At 41.5% G+C, this 24215-nt stretch overlaps 1 protein-coding gene across 1 annotated transcript in view; it reads right to left on the bottom strand.

Annotated features, from left to right (window-relative positions):
• The window catches only part of LOC106599334 (sickle tail protein homolog), a 54367-nt gene that overhangs the window by 18969 nt on the left and 11183 nt on the right, over positions 1–24215 (bottom strand). Inside the window, exons 2-7 of the mRNA XM_045716025.1 lie at positions 14293–14597; positions 7801–7987; positions 7360–7558; positions 6630–6727; positions 1981–1988; positions 289–1100 (exon numbers count right to left, since the gene is read on the bottom strand). Coding sequence (XP_045571981.1) covers positions 289–1100; positions 1981–1988; positions 6630–6727; positions 7360–7558; positions 7801–7987; positions 14293–14597 — 1609 coding nt within the window. The remainder of the gene's footprint in view (positions 1–288; positions 1101–1980; positions 1989–6629; positions 6728–7359; positions 7559–7800; positions 7988–14292; positions 14598–24215) is intronic.

Genomic DNA, 24215 nt, shown 5'->3' with positions numbered 1-24215 from the left:
TTCATAATACTGTGCCATGTAGTTCATAATACTGTGCTATGTAGTTCATAATACTGTGCTATGTAGTTCATAATACTGTGCTATGTAGTTAACAATACAGCACTATTTACTTCACAATACAGTGCTATGTAGTTCATAATACTGTGCTATGTAGTTCATAATACTGTGCTAGTGTATAACAATATTGTGTTATGTAGTACTATGCTATGTGCTATGTTCATAAAACCCAAAGTTCAAGTGGTAGTTTGCCTCAGACTGCCCAGCCCTGCTCTCTGTTATTTGTCTCACCTGGTCTGAGGGTCATTGGGGGTGAGGTGACCATGGAACAATTTGTCCCCATGGTGGCCTGGGGGGAACTCCAGGAACACAGGAGAGGAGGACACAGAGGACACACTACCCCTGGTCCTGTTCACCACCTCCACAGTATTACCATTACTCTCCCTCCGCAGGGACCGGCGAATAGGAGACCCTCTCTCTGGGGCCACAGGGCCATGGTTGTCAATCATCCTGACCTCATTCACTCTGTGAGGGGAAGGTGGTGGGGTTTTGGTGCCGAACGGCGGTAGTCCCTGGTTTTCACCATACCTCCGGCACTTCTGCCTGTAGAGGGAGTGCTGCTGCTCTGGGTTCTCTGAATAGGAGGCTGTGGACTTGCCCGAAGCCCGATGGAGGCTACCACCACCCATGTCGACCACGTCCCCCGTGTGGCTGCCCCCCTGTGAGGAGGCAATACTCAGCCAGCCCTCCTGGACAGCGTATTGGTCAGTGACGTTGACATACAGCCCGTCGGCACGCACCAGCGCCATACTCTTACTGCTCAGGTCCTCATCAGGTTTGACGTCTCTTCTCTCCAGGATAGCACTGGGGCATGGGGTGACGGACCTGCTGGGTGGCCCGCTGGACATGCTGGCCCTGGGGAGGGTGGCTCTGCCTGGCACCCCTCCCCCAGCCTGGGGACCATAGGGGATCCTGGAGGGGGAGGAGGGCATGGAGCGGGCCATGGGGGGAGACATGGTCCCCTGAATGGCGTGGACAGGAATGCGGGTGGATTGTAAAGTGTGGACAGGGCTATGACTTCCATACAGTATCTCTCTTGGTATCTGTAGACAGGAGGAAATTCAGAGAACATATCATCTTAAAGTCAATGGAAAGAGACTGCTAATACAAAACTTGATGAGCTATGCAGAGAGATTCTCAGTCATTAGGTTAGCGGTATGTCTGTGTCCTCAACAATACATCTATAAAAAACATCTTCTCTTGTCCCTGACTGTCATACATGTCAAAATATTACCTTCAAAATGACAAATCGTAGACAGAACCAGGATCTGTTTTGACAAAGGCCATATACAGAGTGTGAGAGAAACAGAGAGGAAAACCACATCCACAAAGGTTGAATGGTACCATAGCTAAACAACACTGTCATGCCTCGCCATGTACAGAGCAGACACAGAGCGTTTGTTGTGTTCACTATGAGTGCAGGACAAGATCAATATGCAGTATGAGGAACTCCCAAAACGACCATTGCATTGACACATAATTCTCCCTGATCTGCCTCTTTGTCTGTATTCACTTCAGAACCTTTTCACAACAACAATCCAAAAAGATTGTTTACATCATCATACTGTCAAATAAAATGGACTCGTTTCTGTGAAACAGTCCATTAATCAAGCACTGTCCGTTGATGTTTAAAGGTAAAGCACGGCTTTACGCTGACCTTTTTTACAAGGAGCAAGTGTGTGCCAAAGTTGAAAAACGTAAGAGCACACAAAGTAATCTTGTAGTAATGGTGCAAGCATGGCAATCATGAACCTGCGCTCAGTGTATTCTCCATGGCACTCACGGGCTGCGCTACAGTGTATTCTCCATGGCACTCACGGGCTGCGCTACAGTGTATTCTCCATGGCACTCACGGGCTGCGCTACAGTGTATTCTCCATGGCACTCACGGGCTGCGCTACAGTGTATTCTCCATGGCACTCACGGGCTGCGCTACAGTGAAGTAATCATTGTAACAATTATCATATGCGAGTAAAATGGTTGCACTGTAGAGCCCTCTGCAGATCACTGTACTGCAGCTAATCTAAGCAAATGTAGGCTAATAATTGAGGAAGATCATTTTTTTGTACACTCTTAGAAAAAAGGGTTTCAAAAGGGTTCTTCGGTAGAAACCTTTTTGGTTCAAAGGTAGAACTCTTTTAGGTTGTATGTATATAGAACCCTCTGTGGAAAGGGTTAAACCTGGAACCAAAAGGGTTCTACCTGGAACCAAAAATGGTTCTTCAAAGGGTTTGCTTTGAAGAACCATTTTTGGTTCCAGGTAGAACCCTTTTGGTTCCAGGTTTAACCCTTTAGGACCTATGGTGACAGCCGAAAAACCCTTTTAGGTTCTAGATAACACCTTTTTTTTAAAGAGTGTACATACACTTCAGATCATGTACTTTAGCAAATCTAAGCAAAAGTACAGTAGCCTGATAGTTGACTGTAGTCTCAAGAATATACTTCTTATAGTACTCACACTCTTCCTAGTCCTCATGCTACATGCTTTACCTTCAGCAGTTCAGCAGATTGTAACAGTGATAAGAGAGTTCTACAATGGTTGCATGATGCAAGAGGGGTGTGGGCTCACTTGGCTTTCTGCTTTTCATCGGAATTGTTTATTCCCCCTTCATAAGGCGGCATGTCATAACAGCTACAACTGCAATGTGAATATTCCAGTATTAACCCTAGAGTCAAAGAGGTGACCTCATTTACAACGATTGTATTTTTATGCAAATAAGAGAGCAGCTCGTTCATACACAACAAGCCATCTGCTATGTTCGCTATAGTTATAGTATTTTGTGCATAATTCTAGCAGAATTGTCTTCATGACCTTTTGAGCTTAACATTGATACCACAATATTTCCACAACAAAGCACACATACATAGCCATTTAACATACACTCTTATATAAAAAAAAAGGGTTCTGCGGTTGTCCCCATAGGAGAACCCTTTTTGGTTCCAGGTAGAACTCTTTTGGGTTCCATGTAGAACCCTCTGTGGATTGGGTTCTACATGGAACTCAAAAGGGTTCTACCTGGATCCAAAAGGGTGGCTGGAACTAAAAAAGGGTTCTTCTAAGGGTTCTCTTACGGGGACAGCTGTAAAACCCTGTAGGCCTTCTACAATGGAAATATTTGATATCTTGTTTCCACCCATTAACCTTTGCTCATCCTGTGATAAAACAACAAAAGTGCCTCAAACTGGAAATATTTTTAGAGCAAGACATTATCAATGTTATCTGCTCAGAAATACCCCAAAACACATACCCCATCTATGGAACAACATGCTGGGCTGACCACCAGTGGGTACAGTAATAAACTTAAACAAAGCCACATTTTCAAGCTGCGATGCATTCCAGACCAGTACAAAAGTGTTATCGTCTTTCATCCATGGGCCTTACGGTCTCTGTCTATTAGTGCATCTGAGGTGATCTCTCAGCGGAGAGGAAGATCTGCGCAACCACTAAACTCACATAAATACTCTGATCATACAGTGAGGTGAGCCTGATTTAAGGTGCGAGTTAAATCAAGTAGATCGGAGGATCAATCTGAGGATGATCAGGCAGGCTCTTCCTCTGGTGGACGTTCGACGCGGTACGTCTATCTGTCAATCTAACAGGACGCCGAGAAAACAACAGAGCAACAGGACATCGGATCCCTAGGCATTACTTCTCCTCAGACCACAAAACAACGTGCTGAGAACAACACCCACCGAAGGAATTTGAGCTCTTTCCCAGTAGGATTACATGCCTCCCAATCCCTCATGGCACCCTGGCTCTGTGATAAAGCTGATAGCTGGAAAAGAGAGACTCTTCTCAAGCCTCTACGGCCCCATCCAGTGCCCAGTCCCTGACAGCTGCTGAGAAATATGATGCAAATATGCCATTGTGTAATGCAGCAGGATATGAATAACACACGGTACTCTTTGTCAGACATATCAAACGCAGCTTCAAATCAAATCAAATCAAAATGTATTTGTCACATACACCGAATACAACAGGTGTAGTAGACCTTACAGTGGAATGCTTACTTATAAGCCCTTAACCAACAATGCAGTTTTAAGAAAAATACCTAAAAAAAAAGAAATAAAAGTTACAAATAATTAAAGAGCAGCAGTAAAATAACAATAGCGAGGCTATATACAGGGGGTACCGGTACAGAGTCAATGTGCGGGGGCACCGGTTAGTCGAGGTAATTGAGGTAATATGTACATATGGACTATGTCACTATATTGTAGACAGCCACTATCTGGAGAAAGAAACAAGATACAATATTATATGACTTTCAACAGTTTGTCGAGACACATCTTATGTGGCTATGGTATTACTTTACTCTGGCTTTCTTTCTATATGACATGAACTAAATCAGTGGCGGTCAATAATATCCTAATGTAACTATTTCATTGACATTTTGTTGTTGTAATAGAAGTATAGAGAATTCTACTGTAAATACTTGTCATTTGTAATCCAGAATGGGAGCTTGCCTCGAAAGGATCAACGTAGTAGGTATTACATTAGTGGCATGTAGCATGGTTTCAATTCAGTCCAATATAGTGATCCTATAACATGGCTAATGTGATTATTGGAAAAAAGACAGTTACGAGAAGAGTGAGTTTATCATATTATCAGGGTCATGGTATACTGACTGGTACTACAGGGGATTCCTGTCATGTGAGAGAGGAGTTCCTGAAAACAGAAAGCTTGATCTTGTTACCTTAGAGTAAAACTAAAAAAATTCTAATAGTAAAAAGACTGACATTTCCTTAAAAGGATCAAATTTAATCAAGATCGTCTGCCCAGTGGATTCCAGAGGCTCCAGGATATTGGTTCCTCTGACTAGGAATCTCAACATCAGCAGGAAACCAATGCAGAGGGGCATCATAACTGATTATTAGGGTATAACCAAACACAGAAGAAAAACCCTGCTTCTGATCCTGCTTCTGCTCCAGTCGAGAATAAACAAGGCTGATTTTATCCCTGTGTGTCTCAGCATGATTAGCTACGGGCCCCTGCAGAGGTGCAAAGTATAAATACTTTGAAGTACTACTTAAGTAGTTCTTTGGGGTATCTGTACTTTACTATTTATATTTCTGACAACTTTTACTTCAATACATTCCTATATAAATGAATGTACATTTTCCTCCATACATTTTCCCTGACACCTAAAAGTACTATATTTTGAATGCTTAGAAGGACAGGAAAATAGTCCAATTAATGCACTTATTAAGAGAACATTCCTGGTCATCCCTACTGCCTCTGCATGTGTTTAAACACACGCTTCATTTGTAAATAATGTCTGAGTGTTGGAGTGTGCCATTGGCTATCCATAATAAAAAATTAAATGGTGCCATCTGATTTGCTTAACATAAGGAATTCGAAATGATTTAGACTTTTACTTTTGATACGTACAGTACGTACACTACTGTTCAAAAGTTTGGGGTCACTTACACATTTTTTGTCCATTAAAATAACATCAAATTGATCAGAAATACAGTGTAGACATTGTGAATGTTGTAAATGACTATTGTAGCTAGAAACGGCAGATTTTTAATGGAATATCTACGTAGGCATACAGAGGCCCATTATCAGCAACCATCACTCCTGTGTTCCAATGGCACGTTGTGTTAGCTAATCCAAGTTAATCATTTTAAAAGGCTAATTGATCATTAGAAAACCCTTTTGCAATTAAATTAGAACAGCTGAAAACTGTTGTGCAGATTAAAGAAGCAATAAAACTGGACTTCTTTAGACTAGTTGAGTATCTGGAGCATCAGAATTTTTGTGTTTGATTACAGGCTCAAAATGGCCAGAAACAAAGACCTTTCTTCTGAAACTCATCAGTCTATTCTTGTTCTGAGAAATGAAGGCTATTCTATGCGAGAAATTGCCAAGAAACTAAAGATCTCGTACAACGCCGTGTACTACTCACTTCACAGAACAGCACAAACTGGCCCTAACCAGAATAGAAAGAGGAGTGGGAGGTCCGGTTCACAACTGAGCAAGAGCACAAGTACATTAGAGTGTCTAGTTTGAGAAACAGACGTCTTGCAAGTCCTCAACTGGTAGCTTCCTTAAATAGTACCCGCAAAACACCTGTCTCAACGTCAACAGTGAAGAGGTGACTGCGAGATGCTGGCCTTCTAGGCAGAGTTCCTCTGTCCAGTGTCTGTGTTCTTTTGCCCATCTTAATCTTTTCTTTTTATTGGCCAGTCTGAGATATGGCTTTTTCTTTGCAACTCTGCCTAGAAGGCCAGCATCCCAAGATACTACTTAATGAAGCTGCCAGTTGAGGACTTGTGAGGCATCTGTTTCTCAAACTAGACACTCTAATGTACTTGTCCTCCAATACTTTTACACTTTTACTGAAGTAGTATTTTACTGGGTGACTTTCACTTTTACTTGAGTCATTTTCTATTAAGGTATCTTTACTTTTACTCAAGTATGACAATTGGATACTTTTTCCAACACTGTCCCCTGGTTAGGGATTTAAGAGCGGAAGCTTCCTTGATGTCAAAAATATTGCACTAGACAGCTAGATTTAGGCTTGTTTGTGTGCTTGGCTGTGTTGCCGTGCAAGGTCAAGCTTCACTAACCCTGCCGTCGGGCATTGTTGGACCTTGCGTTACTGCGATTGAAGGCGTGTGCAGGGTCTTTGTGGTACACCTTCAGACAGCAGCCAGGTGTGATATTTCTGGAAAGAAGAAAGACACGTCAAAGTTACACTGGTTGAAGTAAACACAGGTCGTCGACATCTAACAGCCTAACAGTGAACTCCACTCCACTGTATAACTGGAAATCCTCCCGGTACTATATTCATCAGTCTACTGTAGAGGAGTGTCTGTGCAGATTAGGGTGTGGTCAAGACAGACACCCTGTTATCAGCAGCACACGCTCAGACATGGGCCTCCTCTCTTGTTGCCTCAACAATACCACGTTTAATGCCTCCCTGCCTAAACTGAAAGAGCAGGAGGTGGAGTATTATTCATGCAGCGCTTTGGACGCTGAAATGCCAAAGTAGAGACAAAATTAATTGCAAGCCTCCCCTGTAATTTTAAGCTCCATACTAAAAGATGGATTTCTTTAACAGCATAGATGAGACATCATTTACTGTATTACTATATAGTAGTATACATGGTGCTGTACACAAAGCTTGACAATCCCTTTTTTGCCCAACCTCAACATAGAGTAGCATTAGGTAGTATCATATTACTGTACCCTGTAATCCTTCAAGTGTTGCACTATAGACTAGCATAACATGCTTATTGGAGGGGAAACGTCAGTAAAAAAAAAAGTTAAGTCACAAATATAGCTAGAAGAACTCACCTGACATCAGTTAGCTCGTAGTATATGTTTCTTGTGTCATCCTTGATGTAGACGGCCACACTGGGAGACTCCAGCATCTTCATGGTGAGCTGCTGGGGGAAGGCACTCACAAACAGAGCCCTGACGGTGTCTCCACTGGTGATCTCATTGGGCATCCGGATCTGCTTGGTCTCCTCTGCGTACTGCAGGTACAGCACACCTGGAGAGGTGCAGGAGGAGGACACTTGTTTGTAACCACACCAGTAGAGAGAGAGAGAGAGATAGAGAGATAGAGAGATAGAGAGGCAGAGATAGGGAGAGAAAGAGAAAACATGTGAGTGCTCAAGGAGAGTGATTGTGTGAGAAATTGAGTGATAGAGAAAGCATGTGATCACACACTGAGAGCCTGTGTGACACAGAGCTTGCAAGAAAGAAAAGTCCTGACAGCTCCATAGTACCTACCTAGTGATCTGTCCCTGGTCTGGTTGGCAGAGTGGACCACCGGCAGGCTGGCCCGTGCCCGACAGCCCCGGGTGAAGGCAGCAGGACCATCTACCTCTGACATGGTCTCCAGAGACTCCAGAGAGAGGTGCTCCAGTTGCTCCCCTACACCGGGCGGGGGGCTGGCAGAGTGCTGGGGGCTCCTGATCTGGAGAGGCAGTAGGAGAGAGGAAAAATTGAGGAACAGTCACCAGCATTCACTAAAATCCTGTAGTCAAAGATGTGGTGTATTCAACCTTAAGTAACGTCTACTTCCACTGCATGACTGTGAAACATGCACACACACACACAGTAAGTCTTTAAGTCAACTACAAATTTGTAATTCTCGCAAAAAACCCCCAGATATAATGGACTGGTTCTGTATGTTTCATGTCTCCAAAAGAAGGGCCACCAACAACCCTTCAAAATGAAAGAAAAAAACCCAGATGATTTTGCTACCATTTTGTGCCCAATCAATCACGTGTGATGTGAATGTGTCCCTGATGCATCCTGCATCTGTAGGGGGACTTTTGGGGACATCTGCAACCTGATACAAACACACACACACTGAGTCACTCACTGCATTTCCATTTTAAGCTTGGCACTGACTGGGCTATGGTGACACACTGGTGAATAACCACCTCAGGCAGCTCTATGGATCAGAGCGCCCTGTCCACTTCACTTTGACTGGCATAATAATCATTACATTATTTTATGCACAGGAAATAAGTTTAATTCATGAAATCTACATACAGCGCCGTTAAAAAGTATTTGCCCCCTTTCTGATTGTCAAAACTTTTGGACACTCAATGTTATCAGATATCAACCAAAACCTAATATTAGATAAAGGGAACCTGAGTTTCCAAATTACCCAAAAAATGTATTCTTATTTTATTTATGTAATTTAAAAAGTTATGCAACACCCAATGCCCCTTACATTCAATAACTGGTTGTGCTACCTTGAGCAGCAATGACTGCAACCAAACGCTTCCTGTTGTTGTTGATCAGAATGGCCCACTCTTCCATGCAGATCTGCTTTAACTCAGTGACATGTCGAGCATGAACTGCTTGTTTCAGGTCCTGCCACAACATCTCAACCATGTTAAGGCCTGAATTTTTTTTAACATTTGTTGCTTTTCAGCCATGACTCACCTGCGCTTCAGCTTCAGCTCACGGACGGATGGCCTGACATTTTCCTTTAGAATTCTAAAACCGAGCAGAAGTTGTCTAGGTCCTGAGGCAGCAAAGCATCCCCAAACCATCACAATTCCACCACCATGCTTGACTGTTGGTATTAGATTCTTACTGTGGAATACAGTGTTAGGTTTTCGCCAGACTTGACAGGACTCAAAATTCCACTTTTGACTCATCTGTCCATAGAACATACTTCCAGGTGTGTTGACAACTATTCAGGTGCTTCCAGGTGCTTTCTAACAAACTTGAGTCAACTTTTTGGACGCCAAACACTGAATTCCACAGTAAGAACCTCATACCGACTTGCCATCATTGAAGGAACCATGAATTCTGCTCTGTATCAGAGAATTCGAAAGGAGATTGTCAGGCCATCCGTCCGTTAGCTGAAGGTAGTAAAGCGCAGCTGAGTCATGCAGCAAGACAATGGTCCAAAATGCAAAAGCAAGTCTACATCAGAATGGCTGAAAAGCAACTTATGTAAAGTTTTTGAATGGCCTAGTCAAAGTCCAGATATAAACTCGATTGAGATGTTGTGGCAGGACCTGAAAGGAGCAGTTCATGCTCGAAAACCACAAACGTCGCCGAGTTAAAGCAGATCTGCATGGAGGAGTGGGCCAAAATTCCTCCACAGCAATTCGAGAGACTGATCAACAACTACAGGTTGCAGTCATTGCAGCTAAAGGTGGCACAAACCAGTTATTGAGTGTAAGGGGGAAAATACTTTTTCGCACATGGGCATTAGGTGTGGCTTAACTTTGTTCATTAAATAAATGAAATAAGTATCCAATTTCTATTTTATTTGTTCACTCAGGTTCCCTTTATCTAATATTAGGTTTTGGTTGAAGATCTGATAACATTCAGGATCAACAATATGCACAGAGAAAATCAGAAAGGGGGAAAATCATTTTTCACAGCACTGTATACAGTATAGCCTAGTATTAGTACACATGCTTTGTTTCAATGTTTACTCAGATTCTGTTCAAATCTGCATCTCATTACAACATAACTATTCTATGTCTTTGTCAACATTAGCCTTGTTTGAACATGTCTTTTTTGACATGGTTTGTTATCTCTATACTCATAAAGATATCCAGTAACGATATCCAAATGACCATAAAAACAATGAACACTGAATAACAATACGTACATTTTGCCTCATGTTTATTCTCTATCAGCATAGTATTGCTCTCTCCATTCTGTCCCATAATGGCAAGGTCTTCCCAATAAAAGTAAAAACGTGAGGGCAAATTTGAGCTCAGAGCAAAGCATTTGTTTAGTTATTCAAAGGTACTCTAAAAGGAATCTGATAACTTGAAGTGTGGCTACTGGCTAGAAAACATACTGATTACATATGGTTATTCTTCCCGACAGATTTACCTAATCTTGCGGGAAATATGTTCAGCATTTCCTAAGTCGAATAACACACAAGATTTTCAGTTGAAAATGGGCATGATAATTATCTGAGTTAACTGTCATGCACATCAGGTTGACCATATGAGTTTCAGATATTTGTGCTTATAATGCATTTGAAGATTAGGCCAGCTAGAGAAGCTACCTGTGCTGGAGTTCCCACGGGGGACCAGTACGGAGAAAAAATGTATGAAATGTATGCATTCACTACTGTAAGTCGCTCTGGATAAGAGCGTCTGCTAAATGACTAAAATGTAAAATGTAAAAATGGAGTTTAAGGCACCTACAAGTCCAAGACTTTACAGACTCCTACACTGGGGTTTTAACATGGCTATGGAACAAAAAGGACTGCCCCATTGTTTAGTAAGTGGCTCCTGAGCAGTGCAGCGGTCTAAGGCACTGCATCTCAGTGCAAGAGGCGTCACTACAGTCCTTGGTTCAAATCCAGGCTGTATCACATCCGGCCGTGATTGGGAGTCCCATACGGAGGCGCACAATTGCGTTGTCCGAGCACTGTCCGGGTTTGGCCGGGGTAGGCCGTTATTGTAAATAAGAATTTGTTCTTAACTGACTTGTCTAGTTAAATAAAGGTTCCATTTTTTAAAATAAAACCATGTACCACACATAATAATTACAGACAGGTACAGTGTAACTACAGTGTAATGACAGCTTCACATTGTGATAGTGCTTACAGCTTGCACAATAATGCAACAAAGTAAATGTAGCACATTGTAGCTAGTAAATGTTTAAACCAGTGTCACTAAGTGGGACTCACCGATCTGATTAGCAAAAGCTTGTAAAAGGTCCCCTCTAGAAGGACCTTGCCATTTCTGAGGGGTGAAAACAAAAGCTCCACTTTGTTCAGCTACAAGCCTCTCAGACCAAGATGGACTCAGCCTGTCAAGAGTTCATTAGAACAAAAACACCCCCAAAACATATGGACCCCATCTACAATTGCATACCTTTCCACCATAAGGTAGCACTCAGTTACTATTCAAGATGTTACTAATAGTGAAGTGAGGGGAGAGCGCAGCACAGTGAGCCCACTAGGGATGAAAGCTGGGTCCAAGCATTAGTTTGCTCAAATGGCCCACTTTGATCTCCTCTAATCGCTGGCAGAAGCATGGGCAGAGACCAGAGAGACCAGACCATGGTCCATCTGCTTTGGTGAGATGCCAGGTCTTTGAATGCAATTGACAAATGTTTTATCCTCAACCCCTCCCTTTTATTGCAGACCATTAGAATGATCACACTGGGTAACAGGTGGATGGATGAGCATTTTACTCCCACAGCAATGTCGACTTTACCACATAAGAAGAGGGCTATGGTTACACTGCTCCTAAAGTCATTGAAACCAATCCATTACAAAACAGTGAAGCATTTTATAACAATTGGACACATTTTATAGCAACTCTATACATATACACTGAGTGTACAAAACATTAAGAACACCTGCTCTTTCCATGACATAGACTGACCAGGTGAATCCAGGTGAAAGCTATAATCCCTTATTGCGTTCACTTGCTAAATCCACTTCCATCAGTGTAGATGAAAGGGAGGAAACAGGTTAAATAAGGATTTTTAAGCCTTGAGACAATTGAGACTTGGATTGTGTATGTGTGCCATTCAGAGGGTGAATGGGCAAGACAAAAGATTTAAGTGCCTTTGAAAGGGGTATGGTAGTAGGTTCCTGGCGCACTGTTTTGTGTGAAGAACTGCTTCCCGTGTGTATCAAGAATAGTCCACCACCCAAAGGACATCCAGCCAACTTGACACAACTGTGGGAAGCATTGGAGTCAACATCCCTGTGGAATGCTTTTGACACCTTGAGGCTGTTCGGAGGGCAGACGTACTGGATGTACTGTACATATCAACCTATAACTAAAATAGGCAAAATGTACAAGACGGAATGGTATTTCTTTTCAAGACATAACTGTAGGCCTAGGCTATCATTTAAAGGGATAGTTAACCCAAATTACAAAATGATACAGTATATTGGTTTCCTTAACATGTAAGCAGTCTATGGACAAGGTATGATATTAGATATTGTTTGATGATTTGGACATGATGTGCGGAAAATGCTAATATCAGTACCATGACTTGAATGGGATTTGTGCCACAAATGCTAAAACGTTAGCATTTTGAAACAGTGCCAGGGAAATAAAACCAAAGCATAGATTGCTGTCATACCCTTACGGAAAGAAAAACGACCTGAATTTCACGTGAACACTTGAAGTGTTCCAAAAACCCTTTTCATGTGATCATGTGATCTAATGTGAAGTTAATGTGATAACATTAAACTACACATCAAAAAAGCATGTTTTTACATGATTTCACAAATAATGTGAATTTTCACATGTGAAATAATGTGTTTTTTTCTGTAATGGTACATTGTCCATAGACTGCTTACAGGGTAAGGAAACCAATGTGTAATTTAGTAATTTAGGTGAACTATCCCTTTAAAGGGTGCAATCACACATACTCTAAAGCCAAACAGACTCCATCTAAGAACATATACACTCTAAAATTATACACACAAAAAGGATGACATCACAACAGTATCTCCAAACTGAAACTCCCTCCCACAGATCCATTATCTAATAACTGAATGCCAACTTAAAGCTAAAATCCTTAGTTGCTACATACATTTTTTGACTTTATGATATGTACCCATTGACTCTTGAAGAATATAATTTATAAATGCCTTATGAGCTTAGGTCAACTGTCGTAACTGTTTTACTCCAATGTTTGTAAACAAAGCAAATATAGACAAACAAGACTCAAAACATGGTTAAAACTATAATTAGTATATCACGGATGGTCAGTCCTTGCATCCCTAGCTTTGTCTATTAATTTAAGAGTGGTTACATTTCTACAGCCCCATCCCTCAGTTTTTTACCGAAACAATGGCGGGCAGCCAATCAGCAGCTGAAACAATTCATGCAAATATACATTGATGTGCTTGGGGTGTATTTGTAGTTATTATGGATCCCCATTAGCTACTGCTACTCTTCCTGTGGTCCAGCAAAATAAGGCAGTTAAACAATACAGGCGCTAGACTAAATTGAAATGTGGGGAAAAAAACGAAATACAAAATAATAGATCTAACGTTACTGGTAGCATAGGCTACGCTGACTAGGAAGTGTGTAGGGCAGGCTATCTGCTATCCTCATATCGAACAAGTTTATCTGCAAACCACCAACAAGTTATCACTAGCCTACTGTAAAAACATGTGCACTATACCTACTATAATTGCACATCTGAGGGTAAAGTAGGTAAAGTAGTCTTATGTACTTTGAATTATAAATTACCTGAACGTAAATATCAAAGCCTCAATCGGAAACGATAAAACCCATCTTTAAAATGTCGACTCTGATTTGAAATGCGTCAAGGTGAGAGCGCGCTGCATGCGATGCGCCCTTCTGCACAATTCCGAACAAAACAGGAGGCTTCTTTCGCAATGACTCCAACAAAACGGCGTTCGCTTGTAAAATGAGCTCTCCTTGAACTTGAAGCAACATCAGGTGTGGCCATGGAAACAAACCCCACCTAGCCCACATGCGGGTCTGGACTTACCCGTCAAACTTGCAGAACAGTCAAAGTTTATTTTTACCACATGGGAGAGTGCATGTCCACACTTCTAGCATAAGCGCGCGCACGGCACCTCCCCCCTTACTCGGCAAAGGCAGAGCGCCTGCTATTTCAGCTAGGATGGACAATAGGCTAATCCTATGGTCCATTCTTTATGCTGTTTTACTGACAATGTTTATTCACCTTTCTATTTCCATAAGTTACATTAGGCAATTCTTCAGCCACTATGCAGGGAAATCAGAACCAACAAATGATTTAAAAAAAAAAAAATTCACTTACATCTCTGAGGCGGTTCTGATGGCCCATGAGGTGGTCCTGATGGCCCATGATGACAGCAGCATGGTGAGGGTACCTCTGCTTCAGGTGCTCCAGGAAAACCTCTTTCTTCCTCTCTATGTCAGTGTGCTGTATGGTCAGGGGGTCCCTGGTGCTGCGGTGCCCTTGCCCTCCGATGGTGGACCTCCTGGGGACAGTGCTAGGGGAGTGTGGCTCAGAGTGGTGGTTCTGGTTCTCTAGGTTCTGCTGTCTGTGGAGGCGCTTTACATCCTCAGGTGATGACAGTTTTGGGTTGTTGTTTCCTGACTCTATTGGTAAAACAGATATAAAGAGGTATGAAATATTAAGATATCTGGATTCAAACACACCAAACACATTATGTTGTTATGAAGTAAAAAAAACAACATCAACCACTCTTACATGGATTCTGACACATGCTCACTAATATATCTACCCCTGGATTGTTAATTGGACTCATTCAGTCATTTCTTGATTTCCTGTTTCGATTTTTGATGATTTGTGTATTTGCGAGCCATTCTACTGTTGGAGCTAGTAGCATAAGCATTTCACTGCACCTGCTATAACACCTGCAAATCTGTGTAACCAACCAATAAACTTTGATTTGATTTTGATGACCATGTGTACAACAGTATTTAACGTGATGAGTAATCATAGCTGTCTGTTCCATGAACCTTCAGAAAGTAGTTTTGTCCTAAACAATTCAACGGGTGACAGTCTATGCTGCACTCATATCCGGTCATGAGTTCAAAACTCAGCACATTCGTTTATTCATGCAGCGAGCACACAAATACAAAAGCAACATTAACTGTCACTGTATACTGTATTCAAAGATGCAGTACAGACCACTTCAGCAGTGGTGTGTATATATGTTACCTAAATTAGAAGCCTGAAGATGCACAACACACAACTTTGAACTCAGATTTTTTTTTAAATGAAACAGGCATGTGCTTTACTATGTTATAAATCCAGAATCCAGAAATGTGGATAGAAAAAGAAAACATTTCACCATGTATGGCTTAAGAATGATAAGGCTACCATGGAGATTGCTTTTATGAAAAGTGGTATCACCTAAGCATCTTTAATATGAGGGCTTAGAATCTCAAAGCAGGCAGACCCAATGAGAGAGCAGTTCTAATCCACTTTATTCATTATATCACTCAGTGTTGATTTAGTCTGGAGTCAGACTGTCTGTAGGCAGAGCCCCACCTGTTTTGCAAGTTATTTCGGCATTCATTTTTGCCACATATCAGTTTGCAAACAATGTAAAACAAACAAAAAATCCTTGAGTTAATAAAGCCGCATACAAACGTGATATTTCTTGAGTAAGGTAGCTCCAAAATGCAGGTGTTTCAGCCTAGCTCAGTGCTTTTTGTGGTAAAGGGGCAGCCAGCCAAAATACATAGCAGAGGCGTTGAGAATCTTCTCTAGTTGCGCCATGATTGGCTCAGTGTTTTGTCACTTCTGGGGACAAAACGTCACCGCAGAAACTACAGGGCAAGCTAGGCAGTTCAAGCATCCTTGGGTGCTGCCATAGATTTACATTAGAAGTGCCCATCCATGAAGGCTCAAGGTCATTGACCACAGATAAAATTACCTCAAATCATGTTATATCTACCATAGCCTTGATTGGACTGATCATGTCAACATCGTACTTTCACAATCTTAGCTAGCAAGCTAAACAAGCCGTTATCGTCATGAATCACATCGACAATCTACTAGCGAATCATTTTCCATCCTTGTCAGATGAAGAGAAAGTATGAGTAAAATGTATCGGTGCTCATTGTCCATTGGACATAAACATCACACAACAAGTCGGAAATCGCAAATTCAACAATGAAGGGTTTGGAAGGAAACAATAGCTAACTGCAAGGTCACAAAGAAATCACTATCTTGCTTCTCCTGCTTGCTATTCGGTGGAGAGGGTATGTGGTCCAAGTCTGGGTTTAAGGATTTAAAACATCTGTCTGAAAGGGTCTCTTTTCCAAGCTTAAAAGGATAAACATTCACACGCAGCATTCAAAACAACTGGAAACTCTGAACTGGGAAATCTCAGACTTCAGTGCTTTCAAGGCAACTGTTAACTCAACAAAAAAAACTTGGACTGGGAAAATTCCGTCTCGGAATTCCAAGTCGGGAACTCTGGTCTCTTTCTAGAGCTCCGATTTGAAGATCACTGATATCATGGTTCGACCTTGTTTTTTTCCGAGTTCCCAGTTGTCTTGAAAGCATCAGATAATCTCAGACTTTGATGACAAAGTTTTCCCCCAAGAAGGACCGCCGCGCCACTTTCAACTGAGCACAGCACAACAACGGTGAGTCCAAAAATATGTATTGCATTCTGCTAAATGAATTATGCCAGGGTGATCAGTAGCTAATGAAGCAATACTAAGTGTATGTTGTGTAGAAAGCTGTTAGCAGCCCATGTGTCTTAACCTAAGAATTTGGTCCCTTTCCCCCTCAGAATTTATCCTAAGGTTTTGACTTAGTGTACAGGGAGAATACAGTAAGAATAGCATGTGTTATCAATTTTGTCGCTGGTCATTTCAAAAGTGCTGAACAAATAGTTATATTGACCGCTCGCTCATTAAAGTTTGAATCTAAATTACGGTTTATTAAATTATGGCCTTATGCAGTGGTTTGTACATCTCAATTGTTATATTGCTTACAGTGCCTTTGGAAAGTATTCAGACCCATTGACTTTTTCAACATTTTGTTACATTGCAGCCTTATTCTAAAATGGATTCATCAATCTACACACAATACCCCATAATGACAAAGTGAAAACACATTTTTAGAAAGAAAAAACAGAAAAAACAGAAATACCTTATTTACATTCAGACCCTTTGTTATGAGACTCAAAAATTGATCTTAAGTGAATCATATGTCCATTGATTATTCTTAACATGTTTCTACAACTTGATTGGAGTCCACCTGTGGTAAATTCAATTGAATGGGAATGATTTGGAAAGACACACACCTGTCTATATAAGGTCCCACAGTTGACAGTGCATATCAGAGCAAAAACCAAGCCATGAGGTCGAAGGAATTGTCCGGAGAGCTCTGAGACAGGATTGTGTCGAGGCAAAGATCTGGGGAAGGGTACCAAAACAATTCTGCAGCTTTGAAGATCCCCACGAACACAGTGGCCTCCATCATTCTTAAATGGCAGAAGTTTCGAACCACCAAGACTCATCCTAGAGCAGTCCGCCCAGCCAAACTGAGCAATCGGGGGTGAAGGGCCTTGGTCAGGGAGGTGACCAAGAACCCGATGGTCACTCTGACAGAGCTCTAGATTTTCTCTGTGGATATTGGAGAACCTTCCAGAAGGACAACCATCTCTGCAGCACTCCACAAATCAGGCCTTTATGGTAGAGTGGCCAGACGGAAACCACTCCTCAGTAAAAGGCACATGACAGCCCGTTTGGAGTTTGCTAAAAGGCACCTAAAGACTATCAGACCATGATAAACAAGATTCTCTGGTCTGATGAAACCAAGATTGAACTCTTTGGCCTGAATGCCAAGCGTCAGGTCTGGAGGAAACCTGGCATCATCTCTACGGTGAAGCATGGTGGTGACGTTTTTCAGCGGCAGGGACTGGGAGACTAGTCAGGATCGAGGCAAAGATGAATGGAGCAAAGTACAGAGAGATCCTTGATGAAAACCTGCTCCAGAGCGCTCAGGACCTCAGACTGGTGCGAAGGTTCACCTTCCAACAGGACAATGACCCTAAGCACACAGCCAAGACAATGCTGGAGTGGCTTTGGGACACGTTTCTGAATGTCCTTGAGTGGCCCAGCTAGAGCCCGGACTTTAACCCGATCTAACATCTCTGGAGAGATCTGAAAATAGCTGTGTAGCAACGCACCCCATCCAACTTGACAGAGTTTGAGAGGATCTGCAGAGAAGAATGGGAAAAACTCCCCAAATACAGTTGTACCAAGCTTGTAGAGTCATACCCAAGAAGACCCAATGCTGTAATCGCTGCCAAAGGTGCTTCAACAAAATACTGAGTAAAGTGTCTGAGTACTTATGTAAATGTTATATTTCAGTTAAAAAAAAAATCTAAATCTGCAAAAATGTTTTAGCAAGGAACACAAGCATTTCGCGACACCCGCAATAACGTGCTAAATATGTGTATGCGATCAATAACATTTTATAAGCATCTGCCTCTGATTCCAAAGGTTGCAAGTTCAAATCCAGCAATAGAACGTTGTTTTTGAGATTTTAGTGTTTTAAGCCTATCCCAAACCTTAACCCTTACCTTAACCATTCAGAATTAATGCCTAACCTTAAGATTTCTGAGTTAATACCTAAACTTAACTTTAAACACTTTGAAATTTGACGTTTGCACCAACTTCATAATTTGATGGTTGAGAAAGATGGATGAACGTCTAATTCTGACGTGAAACTCTGAGAGCTAGTTGCAGCGTGACACACAGATGCCATTCAAATGCCTGCTGACTCATTACAACTTCAGCTTTAAGCCCAAAGTGAATTCGTCCCTCTGTGACCAAGAACAAGTGCTCTTGTTTCAATTATATGAAAGGATTTTGTATTTTTTCATGTTGAGTGCTCTAAATCCATCTGAGAACCTTACAGTGAGATGAGACAGCGTTTGGTGCAATCGCTAGTCTCCCGTTTCATATGCCATATGCCATATTTAAGTCCCTTAAATAGGGGATTTATTTATGCAATGGTCGATATGCCACATTCATTGGTTGTGAGTTGACAAAATGTGAACGCAATAGGTCTACTTATCAATAGCAAATATCCTTCTTATGATTGAGTAAAAACTGAACACTTGCCCTACATCAGGCATTCGGCTTTGGAACCAGGATGAGCATTGTTGAAACGTCTCTAGAGAGGTTGTTGTAAGGTAGATAACATTTTATGACATTCTGTTCCGTACAGATGGCAGGCTGTGTAGGTGAGCAGTTTGACAGAATTATAAAGGTACTTAAAATGCTTTAAATGCTTTACTCAGAGCATGCAAAAGCTGTGTTTACTTCATCCTGACTAATGACTAATGTCCTGTCCACATTATTGTGTAGCATTTAGCACAACTTCAGGCAAAGAATGCTGTGAAACATTGAAGTTGACATTTTAAGTATACCTAAAGGTATGCCTTTGATGAAGGCCATTTCATTTGAGGAGAAATGACTTTTAGAATTCTGCTAGAAGGGCGGAGTGTGTGTGCGGGGGTTGTACGGGAGATGATGTCACAGGAAACAAGTGGCATAGATCTACACAAAGCTGCAGTGTCGTAAGAACATACCTGTTGTAGTATAAATGCAAATGTTGTATAGGAAAGAATTCAATGATGGGACAAAAGCGTCACAGAGAGAAGACTCTTATAGGTTATGCTCAACATATATTTCCTTCCTGCTCTAAACAATGCCTATCCCACGAGAAAGCCATCCCTCGTTGGTTAAGGCTCTGCTGGAAAACGGACTCCCATCTGCATGCGATGTTTGCTGGGAGATGATTGCTATCTTTCCAATCTAACACAGGCAGGCCTAAAGCAGTAATCAGCCAAAGACTGGAGCAAGTCCGGAAATGGTCCCCTAACCTTTTCAGATTTTAAACAAAGGGGATACAAGCGGCATAGCCCAGAGGATATCCTCAGTCCCGCATGGAGGAAGAATACACCAACAAAGGGTGTGACACAGACTAAGGTCAAGGAGGGTCCGTCTTTGATTCCAGAGGAAAGCTGGGCTTGTAACCAGAATATAACTAATTCAGGTCCTCTCTACAACAGCTTTTCTATTTTCAATCCAGTTAGATACCAACTGTGTGTGAGTTTAAATCAGCAAGACGTCCTATTATACTCAGGTTACAAAGGAAGAAAGCATGAGAAAGGAGGCAGAGACAGGGGCAGGTCAGAGACCCATGTAGACGTACGAGTCCTGTTGTAGTGAAGCTGGACTATTTACCTTCCTGGGATTAGGTAAGAGGAGCCGAGGGCGAGAGGGAACCCATTCTGGCATGTGCAATGTGCTGTGAAGCCTCCTCGGGAGGAGGGCGGGGCAGGCAGGGATGCACATGTACACAGCTGTTGAGAATTTCAGCCAGGTTTCCCAAGTGCTTCTATCTTGGCTGTGAAACCTGTCTATTGTTGATTTGTCATAACCAGTTTAATAGGCAAGAATCATTTATTTTATTTTGTATCATTTGAGTGCACAGTAGCTCCTCAACCCAAAATAGACCCTGGTTCAGTTGGTATCAAGTTATTCACCTGTTAGGGGTGTGTGCTGTATCAAATCTCAGCTCACATGATGTTATTACTTCGATGTGCAGCTGCTTGAAGAAACAAAATATGATACAGAAAGTCCACACATAGCCTAATATAATCTGACACTATAGTGAATAGTATGTAATTCTCGATTATAGCCCAGACCTACAGTTCATCATGATGTAGTCATAGTTGTCAGGAAATATGCTTAGTGTTTGTTGTAAGACTTAAACACTTCAGAGTTTAGACATCTTCTCTGCTTATCAAAGTTGCTGACTAATTGATGAGTTTACAAGAAATGGGTTTGTAATCCATTCATGTAATGCCGTTTCTATAGTAATACCACTTGAGAACCTTGTCCTCCCCCTTGTCTTTTATCCTGTTTGAATTACTTAAGCTTAGCGGTCCCAACTTGACAGTGTTTAATTAGGCTAAAACTGGGTGTTAGTCAGCCAGTACCGGAAATATTATTAAGTATCTCTATAACTATAGCAACCTCTGGCTTCTGCTTTTGTTCAGGTTCAGTTTACTGGTGATTCCTCAATGACACCTTGGATAATTATTCACTAACATGACAGTGACAGTATCAAAACACATCCACCAGAAGAATACTGCACAGACCGCAAGCAGCAAGAGACGAAAAATCATGAAAATAACATTTAGTCTTCACTGAGATTATATTATGCTATGGCCTTACCTCTTCTCTGACTCCAGTGATGTTGGATGTCATGATACTCCATTACTTTGTACCCTATTCCCTTGAACAATATGAACTCTACATTGACAGTGCACACTGTGTTCAGGTCTTTCTGTTGTGTAAGTTTATACATGGAAAGTTAAGGTCAAAACGTGTGTGTGTGTTCCTGAGGAAGCTCCATTGTAAAGCTGTCCTCACTTTTTCCAGAAACCTTTTTTTCCAGCCCTTGCCTGCGTGTTGGGGAATACTTGGCTGAACCAATTAATAAACATATACAGTTGAAGTCGGAAGTTTACATACACTTAGGTTGGAGTCATTAAAACTCGTTTTTCAACCACTCCACAAAGTTCTTGTTAACAATGTATAGTTTTGGCAAGTCGGTTAGGACGTCTACTTTGTGCATGGCACAAGTAATTTTTCCAACAATGGTTTACAGACAAATTATTTCACTTAAAATTCACTGTATCACAATTCCAGTGGGTCATAATTTTTTTTTTTAAACAGCTTGGAAAATTCCAGAAAATGATGTCGTGGCTTTAGAAGCTTCTGATAGGTTAATTGACATAATTTGAGTCAATTGGAGGTGTACCTATGGATGTATTTCAAGGCCTACCTTCAAACTCAGTGCCTCTTTGCTTGACGTCATGGGAAAATCAAAAGAAATCAGCCAAGACCTCAGAACAAAATGGTAGACCTCCACAAGTCTGATTCATCCTTGGGAGAAATTTCCAAACGCCTGAAGGTACCACGTTCATATGTACAAACAATAGTACGCAAGTATAAACACCATGGGACCACGCAGCCGTCATACTGCTCAGGAAGGAGACGTGTTCCGTCTCCTAGAGATGAACGTACTTTGGTGCAAAAAGTGCAAAACAATTCCAGAACAACAGCAAAGGACCGTGTGAAGATGCTGGAGGAAACAGGTACAAAAGTAGCTATATCCACAGTAAAACGAGTCCTATATCGACATAACCTGAAAGGCCGCTCAGCAAGGAAGAAGCCAGTGCTCCAAAACTGGCATAAAAAAGCCAGACTACTGTTTGCATCTGCATCTTTTTGGAGAAATGTCCTCTGGTGTGATGAAACAAAAATAGAACTGTTTGGCCATAATGACCATTGTTATGTTTGGAGGAAAAATGGGGAGGCTTGAAAGCCGAAGATCACCATCCCAACCGTGAGGAACGGAGGTGGCAGCATCATGTTGTGCGGGTGCATTGCTGCAGGAGGGACTGGTGCACTTCACAAAATAGATGGCATCATGAGGATGGAAAATTATGTGGATATATTGAAGCAACATCTCAAGACATCGGTCAGGTAGTTAAAGCTTGGTCGCAAATGGGTCTTCCAAATGTACAATGACCCCAAGCACACTTCCAAAGTTGTGGAAAATGGCTTAAGGACAACAAAGTCAAGGTATTGGAGTGGCCATCACAAAGCCCTGACCTCAAAAATCCCATAGAAAATGTGTGGGCAGAACTGAAAAAGTGTGTGCGAGCAAGGAGGCCTACAAACCTGACTCAGTTACACCAGCTCTGTCAGGAGGAATGGGCCAAAATTCACCCAACTTATTGTGGGAAGTTTGTGGAAGGCTACCTGAAATGTTTGACCCAAGTTAAACAATTTAATGGCAATGCTACCAAATACTAATTGAGTGTATGTAAACTCCTAACCCACTGGGAATGTGATGAATGAAATAAAAGCTGAAATAAATCATTCTCTCTACTATTATTCTGACATTTCACATTCTTAAAATGAAGTGGTGATCCTAACTGACCTAAGACAGGGAATTTTTACTAGGATTAAATGTCAGGAATTGTGAAAAACTGTATTTGGCTAAGGTGTATGTAAACTTCCGACTTCAACTGTACATATCTTTACAACATAACATGTTCCAGATGGTCAAAGATTTAACAAATGTATCTTATAATATTAATTTACCGTCTATTTCTCTTTGGCATGTATATATTTTCTTTACATAATTTTCTGTACTTTACTTTACTATTTCTATTTTTGACAACTTTATTTTTACTTCACTACATTCCTAAAGAAAATAATGTACTCTTTACACCATACATTTTCCCTGACATTCAAAAGCACTCGTTACATTTTGAATGCTTAGCAAGACAAGAAAATGGTCTCATTCGCACACTTATCAAGAGAACATCCCTAGTCATCCTTACTCCCTCTGATCTGACGGACTCACTAAACACAAATGCTTTGATTGTAAACTATATCTGAATGTTGGAGTGTGTCTCTGGCTATCCATAAACTCAAAAAACAAGAATATCTTGCCATCTGATTTGCTTAATATAGAAGGAATTAGAAATTATTTATACTTTTACTTTTAATACTTAAGTACACAGTGCATTCAGAAAGTATTCAGACCTCTTGACTTTTACTTTTTTATGACAAAGCAAAAACAGGTTACCAGTAAATGTTGCTAATATATAAAAAATAAAAAATATCACATTTACACAAGTACTCAGACACTTAACTCAGTACTTTGTTGAACCACCTTTGTCAGTGATTACATCCTCGACTCTTCTTGGGTATGACGCTACAAGCTTGGCACACCTGTATTTGGGGAGTTTCTCCCATTCTTCTTTGCAGATCCTCTCAAGCTCTGTCAGGTTGGATGGGGACTGTCGCTGCACAGCTATTTTCAGGTATCTCCAGAGATGTTTGATCGGGTTCAAGTCTGGGCTCTGGCTGGGCCACTCAAGGACATTCAGAGACTTGTCCCGAAGCCCCTCCTGCGTTGTCTTGGCTGTGTGCTTAGGGTTGTTGGAAGGTGAACCTTCGCCCTAGTCTGAGCGCTCTGGAGCAGGTTTTCATCAAGGATCTCTCTGTACTTTGCTCCGTTCATCTTTCCCTTGATCCTAACTAGTCTCCCAGTCCCTGCCGCTGAAAAACATACCCATAGCATGATGCTGCCACCACCATGCTTCACCGTAGGGATGGTGCCAGGTTTCC

The sequence above is a fragment of the Salmo salar genome, chromosome ssa03 (assembly GCF_905237065.1).
Source record: "Salmo salar chromosome ssa03, Ssal_v3.1, whole genome shotgun sequence".
NCBI classification, from domain to species: Eukaryota; Metazoa; Chordata; class Actinopteri; order Salmoniformes; family Salmonidae; genus Salmo; species Salmo salar.
Note: the sequence above shows the minus strand (reverse complement) of the source record. Positions and strands in the feature narration are given on the sequence as shown.